This window comes from Solanum tuberosum, unplaced genomic scaffold (assembly GCF_000226075.1).
Source record: "Solanum tuberosum cultivar DM 1-3 516 R44 unplaced genomic scaffold, SolTub_3.0 scf00130, whole genome shotgun sequence".
Taxonomy (NCBI): domain Eukaryota; kingdom Viridiplantae; phylum Streptophyta; class Magnoliopsida; order Solanales; family Solanaceae; genus Solanum; species Solanum tuberosum.
The window spans coordinates 508,377-515,711 of NW_006239060.1; the positions used below are offsets into that span (position 1 = coordinate 508,377).

At 35.4% G+C, this 7,335-nt stretch overlaps 1 protein-coding gene across 2 annotated transcripts; it reads left to right on the top strand.

The window, feature by feature from the left end:
* Nucleotides 1-1,147: 1,147 nt before the first annotated feature.
* LOC102604304 (probable myosin-binding protein 4) lies at nucleotides 1,148-6,222 on the top strand. Of its 2 annotated transcripts, XM_015310577.1 has the most exons (6): nucleotides 1,148-1,418; nucleotides 1,567-2,914; nucleotides 3,062-3,499; nucleotides 3,599-4,043; nucleotides 4,167-5,381; nucleotides 5,823-6,222. In XM_015310577.1, exons 2-5 carry the CDS (start codon nucleotides 1,738-1,740, stop codon nucleotides 5,338-5,340), a joined length of 3,234 nt encoding a protein of 1,077 aa, XP_015166063.1. In that variant the 5' UTR covers nucleotides 1,148-1,418; nucleotides 1,567-1,737; the 3' UTR covers nucleotides 5,341-5,381; nucleotides 5,823-6,222. The 2 variants fall into 2 exon arrangements, with proteins under 2 accessions (XP_015166063.1, XP_015166062.1); XM_015310576.1 differs by having other exon boundaries at nucleotides 3,599-5,381.
* Nucleotides 6,223-7,335: the final 1,113 nt, after the last annotated feature.

A 7,335-nucleotide genomic window follows, 5' to 3' on the forward strand; every position in this document is an offset into this window, starting at 1 on the left:
GTTCCTTGTATTATTAGCTGTCTTTTCACCACTAATAATCTTCACTATTGTGATCCCTTCATCCTTATTTCGAGATTTTGAATTCTAAATATAAAAAAATCTTATTAAAAATTTGATTTCCCCTTAAATAATGTTTTACGCAATGTAATTTAATTTTAATTGAACCCCAATATAAATATTGAATATCACGATGTAAAACAAAAAACTATCTTAAACCTAGAGATGAAGTAATCAAATTAACTCATTATTTTATATATATATTCTTCAACGAAATGCTTGAAAATGCAAAATGCTTGCACGTATCGAAAACCAGCGGCATTAGTACACAGTTTAATAATTGTACTCCAAGAATATGTCCAAAGTGTACCCCAACGTGATCAAGTGTAAGCTTTCGATACAATCTTCATTTTGATGCATCTTATTTATAATTTAATTAAGTAAATCAATATATATATATATATATATATATATTTCCTAGTTTTATTTCTTGAAGAGTTGCATTATGAGAAAATGTCAAAACTACCCCTTAAACTTGAGGTACATTAAAGATAATCTATTAAATATACTCATGAGCAGTTTTGTTCCTTTAAATTAGGTAAAAGTGAGATGTTTAATCGTTGTCAAATATTTATCAAACTTTTATCGTCAATTTTTAGAAGAAAAAGAAAGATTTGATTGGAAGTGAAGATATGCATTTCAGCTACATTTTTTATTCATTTATGGTATCTAAGTACAATTTTTAGTATTTTATGAGACTTTACTAATGTTTTTGATTAAAATATTTTTGTAGTTCCGACTAAATCTAATCGTCATAGGTTATTAAATATTTTTTGAAAAACTTAAAAAATTTAAACTACATAAATACATTGAAAAACTATTTTAAACCTACCAAAATTAAAAGACCATGTGATTATCTTGTTACATTATTGTTTCTTCTCCGAGTTGTTGAAGGTATAAATGTTACAAGTAATACACCAATAATTTAAAATCAACCAATATAATGTTAGATTAGTCGTTATCAATATTTATCTTTTAAAATTATAGAAAATATTAGTCAAGACAGCTTTATTGCAAACCACAAAAGGGAAAAAGAAATTAATCAAACAGGAAAATAAAATAATTAGAAGTTGTGAGTATTTTTTTTATATTTTATTTTAAAGGGAAGAAATGCAGAATTTCAAGGATAGAGAAGTCATCGAAGCATTGTGTCTTGTTTTATGCAGACGAGTAGGAATCTGAATTTCTGTTGGTTCCAACGGTCAGTCATCCTTTGGAACCAAAGAAATTCTTTCTAAATTTTCAAAAAAAAATTCAGTTTTTCGAATAATTAATCATAATGACGATGATGATGATGATGATTGTGGTGGTGGTTTTTATTTATTAATCTTGAAATTTGCATCTTTCGATTTCATCAAAAGGTATGATCTTGAAATTTCATTCTTGAAATTAATGTCAATTTTAATTTTCTGGGGTTTTATGTTTTCGTTTGTTCTTTCATGGGTCAATTTTAATTTTTACATTTGTGGGGCATTATTGATTTTGTTTTATGGTTTTTTGGGTTTTCAGGGTGTGTTGTTAAATTGTTGATATTGATTAGAAGATTCATATAACCAACCCCAATTAGTTGCAATTGTTGTTGTTTGGGTGATTGACTAGTGCGATTAACAAGTGCTCATTGGTTTGGTGTACTGGAAATGCTAATGTGATTTGGGGGACTAAAATTTATTGTGTGGGGCAATGGCTGCCGGAGGGATTTCATCTGGTAAACAGAGAAATCCGCGGGGATTTATGACAGTCTTGTCTTCTGCGGTATGTGAATGGTTCTTGATGTTTTTGTTGTTTCTAGATGCTGCATTGGCGTATTTCATTGCTAAATTTGCGAGTTACTATGAGTTGCAAACACCGTGTATGTTGTGTTCGAGGTTTAATCATATACTTGGTGATAAGAAAAGTGGATGTTATGGGAGTCATCTTTGTAGGAACCATAAAGAGGATGTATCATTTCAAGTGTTTTGTCATATTCATGGTAATCTTGCTGATGTTCGTGCTATGTGTGAAGAATGTCTTGTATCGTTTGCTACTGAGAATATACTTATTAAAGAGTCGGATAACTTGATGATTGATAAATTGGGGAATAAGAGTTTTAAACCTAGTTCTCCTGGCCCATGGAACTGTTCTTGTTGTCAGAAGACATGGAGGGCTCGATCAAGTGCTCAAAGATTGCTCCAGCTAACTTCAGTTGGTTTTGGAGCTTCTAAGGCTAATGTCAAGCCTCCTCTACCACGGGCACCAGGTCGTAGCCGTTTCAGTCGACGTGATAGCTTTAAGAAGATCAGGGATAAAATTTCTGGGCCTGAGTCACCTAGGACAAGGGCTTCTGCTCTTGATCCTTTATCACATGTTGGATATACTGAGTTGAAGATTACTTCAGATTCTGAGTCAGAAATCCAGATGTCTGATGATGAGGATGGATATTCAGCTACTCATGTTAAAAATGATTCTAGATCGGAAGATAATGTTCGACATGGAAAAGGTATAACGCGGAAATTAGAAACTGATCAGCCTCGCCAATCTTCTGAATCCAAGCCTTATCATCTGGATCGGCCAATGCAGCTGGCTGGCAGCTCGGGCAAAACTGTGAGCTTTCAGGCATCTGATGAGTTTGTAGGGCATGGCTTAGCAGAACTTGACTGGGAAAGTCTTTCTCCTAAGACCGGTGCTTCTGTATTGCCAGAGTTCATTTCATCATATAATGTTGCCCAGGCATCCAACCCTTTAGAAGATCATCACACGTCACGAGAGAGTATAACGTCCAATGTTTTTCTCCCTCGTATCTCAGACCTCTCTGCACTTTCGGAGCTCATATCAGTGACCAAGACACCTTCTTTATCCAGTATTAACATCCATGAGACAGGTGAGCTGATCTTTCTCTTTGATTGATGCGTCTTATACACTTGTTTGTTCTGTATATGCAAATTATATTTACCTGTAGAGTTATACCAAGAAAAGCAGTTGAATTCCTATTTTTCATTTGCTTTGTCTTTATAAAATGATTTTGTAGATTTGACGGAAGGAAATGATGAAGGAAGCAACTTAACTGAGAAGAATAATGCAAAAGCTCCAGTTCATTTAGATGAAAGTGCTCCACCTATATCAAACCAAAAAAATCAAGCTGATATATCTGTTGTGAGTAATGGACGGAGAAAAGTATCAGATAGGCTTGGAGAACCAAGTGCAATTACTGATTCTGCAAATGCTGGCGAAGGTATGAAGTCGCTTCCCCAACTTTCTACTTCTGTGACGGATGAATCGCAAACTGCAAGTCTTAGGAATCATGATAGGCTTGGAGAAGCAAAAACAATTAGTGATTCTGCAAATGCTGGAGAAGATATGAAGTCACTTCCACAACTTTCTACTTCTGTGACGGATGAATCACAAACTGCAAGTCTTAGGAATCATGATAGGCTTGGAGAAGCAAAAGCAATTAGTGATTCTGCAAATGCTGGAGAAGGTATGAAGTCACTTCCACAACTTTCTACTTCTGTGATGGATAATCATGATAGGCTTGGAGAAGCAAAACCAATTAGTGATTCTGTAAATGCTGGAGAAGGTATGAAGTCACTTCCACAACTTTCTACTTCTGTGATGGATGAATCGCAAACTGCAAGTCTTAGGAATCATGATAGACTTGGAGAAGTAAAAGCAATTAGTGATTCTGCAAATGCTGGAGAAGGTATGAAGTCACTTCCACAACTTTCTACTTCTGTGATGGATGAATCGCAAACTGCAAGTCTTAGGAATCATGATAGACTTGGAGAAGTAAAAGCAATTAGTGATTCTGCAAATGCTGGAGAAGGTATGAAGTCGCTTCCACAACTTTCTACTTCTGTGACGGATGAATCGCAAACTGCAAGTCTTAGGAATCATGATATGCTTGGAGAACCAAGTGCAATTAGTGTTTCTGTAAATGCTGGAGAAGGTATGAAGTCACTTCCCCAACTTTCTACTTCTGTGATGGATGAATCGCAAACTGCAAGTCTTAGGAATCATGATATGCTTGGAGAACCAAGTGCAATTAGTGTTTCTGTAAATGCTGGAGAAGGTATGAAGTCACTTCCCCAACTTTCTACTTCTGTGATGGATGAATCGCAAATTGCAAGTCTTAGGAATCATGATCATAGTGATGACCGACAAAGAAGTGATGCTTCTAGCTCTGACGGGGTACATGTGATTCAAACATCTACCATCACGGGGAGAGATGATTCTGGTAATGAATCAGCAGATGGATTCAGCGTCAGTGATATTGAGGACGAGAGTATTGTTGATAGGTTGAAACGACAGATTGAACATGATCAAAGATACATAAATTCTCTATACAAGGAACTGGAGGAAGAAAGGAGTGCATCAGCCATTGCCACTAATCAGGCAATGGCCATGATCACTAGGTTGCAAGAGGAGAAGGCATCACTTCATATGGAGGCCTTGCAGTATTTAAGAATGATGGAAGAGCAAGCCGAGTATGACATGGAGGCACTAGAAAGGGCTAATGATCAACTTGCTGATAGGGAGAAAGAGTTGCAAGATCTGGAAGAAGAGTTATTAGAATATAAAAATAATATTCCAGATGAGTTATCAGCAGAAGATCCACAAAAGGAAAACAAAAACCTGAAAGAAGAAAATGTAATAAATGGGAATCATAGTTTAGAACATGTCGAAAACAAGCTCAGTGGCAGTTCAGATTCGAAAACTATTAGAGTAACCAAAATCTGTGATAAACCTAGACAGTTTAATGATTCAATATGTAACTTCGAGGACGAAAAGCTATGTATTTCAAAACATCTGGAGAACTTGGAGAAAAAGCTTTTTCAAATTTCTGGCAGAAAGGCCTCAGATAATGTTCCTTGTAACGGATATTCAGAAAGGGTAAAGAAAGATGTTGATAATCAAGTTAAGAAACAAAGTGATGATGGGGGAAGTATTAATTCCCAACAGGAGGAGGAGATTTCTTCATCCACGCGCAATGATTTTTCTAAATCAAATGGCGGTCCCATTGACAAGCCTGCTGCTTTAGATGTGGAAAATGCTATTGTTAGTGAAAAGAAAAACCATTTAGACAATAATCATAGTAAGCTTTCCTCTCTTGGAGGTGAAGTTGATGGGGCTTCTATAGGAAATGAAATATCAGAGCTTAGTGGGAGGTTACAAGCACTTGAGGATGACTGTAAATTCCTCATGCATGCCTTTAACTCGCTCCAGAATGGACATGAAGGAATACAGCTTATTCAGGAAATAGCTCATCAGCTGCAAGAAATACGGAAAGTCGATTTTGACAAGAGATGACTATCTCTAAACTTTGAAATTTCAAGTTTTACAATGACAAGGTAAGCTTTTATTTAAATGACCAACATTCTAGTAATCCTGATCTTGATGTGCAAAGATTCTTTTCTACATTTATTATCGAATGTTATGCTGAGGGATAAGGATTTAGTGATAATATTTTCAATAATGACTTCTTATAAGATTGTAACACTCATTAAACTTGAAATCAAATACTATATTTGTTACTCAAAAACTGAGGTTCCTAGTAATGCAGAGTTGGAAGCCTGTAGTTGGATTGAAGCCATCTTACTATGTTTACTTTCAATATAGTTCAATAGCTGGATAAACATGAAGAGCTAAGATAGATGCTTCAACTGTAAATGGCCCTCGGACTTTACATCCTATTGCACTTGAAGATGTTGTTTTATGTTTATGTCCTCATGATCTATGGATATGTACCTATTATTCTACTTTGATTAATTTTTTACCTCCTTTGTGGGAAGATTTTCCGGCTGAGACTTTCAAAGAGATGCATGCCATAATGGAAGCTGTAGTGAGAAGCCCAGCTGCATCATTATTTACAGCTTATAGTTGGAAAGGAGAAGCTCATGACGCCAAAGAAATAGTTTTGATGATCGAGAATTGGTCTAAAGTACTGCTTTTCAGGTCTTCTTGTCCTCTTAAATTGGTTTTGTTGAAAAGTTACAGCTCATCCTTCTGTTTTTGTTTCGTTTTCCTGGTTTTGGGTCCTTTTTTCACAATTTTGTTAGTCGTTAATGTGATTGTGTGGTGCGAGATTTTGGTGTAATGTGTGTATATCTTTTTCAAGGTTGGGCTTTGTTGCCAGATTTCACAACTGTAAATGCAGATAGGTTCTTCAAAGGACTTCCAAATTTGCTTCTACTGCTGATTGCCTTTCTGTTGTGTTTCTTTCCTTTGTTTTTGCCTCTTTTAGCCTATGTTGTTCGTTCAGACTCTTCAAAAATGTCAATGACTGCGTGTCGGATTCTCCAAAAGGAGTGTTTTTTTGGAGAATCCGACACAAGTGAGACATTGAAAGTGAAGAGTCCGCACGACTTAGCTGTTAGCCAAGGTTTAATCTTATGATTCTCCATAATACAACTAGGGTGGGAGGAATATAATCTGACCCTTAAGGAAAATATTGGCGTTATTGTATCAATTTTAGCTAAAGAAAACTGCTGTATACTAGGCCAATATGATAATACATTCTGGCTACTAGCTGGTGAAAATCTTAACTATTCATCAGTCTAATCTAAAAGTCTTGGTGCACAGAGTTATTGGTATCTAACTATTTATTCTGGTGGGAGGTAAAATATATTTAGTAAAATAGTCGCGATGTGTACACGTTGATCAAGGCATCGCGTTATTAGAAAAAAGAAACTTAACTATACATTTCTCCAAAAAGGTAATGAATGTCATTTCTGTTATAGGTACATTACTTTTACAGAGAAAGTAAAATATAATATGACAAATTGATTCTGAAGAAAACTAGGTTGTTCTAGTGAAATACCGTTGTAACAAAGAGAAATTTGATTGTTATATTAAAAAGATGAGGATTTTTTTATAAATAAATTTCAAATCCTGACTTCATCCTGATAACAAGACCCAGTACTCAATTCAAATTTCTTCTCTTATAATGCTCAATATTTAAATTTCTGCTTCAACGTCACTTGTGTATATTGAAGATCAACTAGTAATTGCTTCCATCAAGGTTTTTGGCAATTGGCTAAATGGTCAAAAAGTCACAAACATAAAGTAATTCCCCATGTCATCATGAAACTAATCCATTGCATTTTCTTTTTGACTGCCTCATGCTACCTTAATCTAAGTATATACAAAGAAGGGGAAAAAGGATAAATATACCTCCGAACTATCGTAAATGGTATGTAGATATCTTCCATCATACTTTTGGGACATTGGTGTCCCTGCCGTCCAAAAACTAGAGCATATATGCCCTTCACTCTAACAGAAGACTAAATAGGGACACGTGGCGTA

Excerpts from the sequence above, each read along its gene's own strand:
- LOC102604304 (XM_015310576.1), top strand. The coding sequence starts at position 1,738 with ATGGCTGCCGGAGGGATTTCATCTGGTAAACAGAGAAATCCGCGGGGA. Across the intron at positions 2,915-3,061 it reads TATTAACATCCATGAGACAG|ATTTGACGGAAGGAAATGAT; the intron begins GTGAGCTGATCT and ends ATGATTTTGTAG. Across the intron at positions 3,500-3,598 it reads AGCAATTAGTGATTCTGCAA|ATGCTGGAGAAGGTATGAAG; the intron begins ATGCTGGAGAAG and ends GTGATTCTGTAA.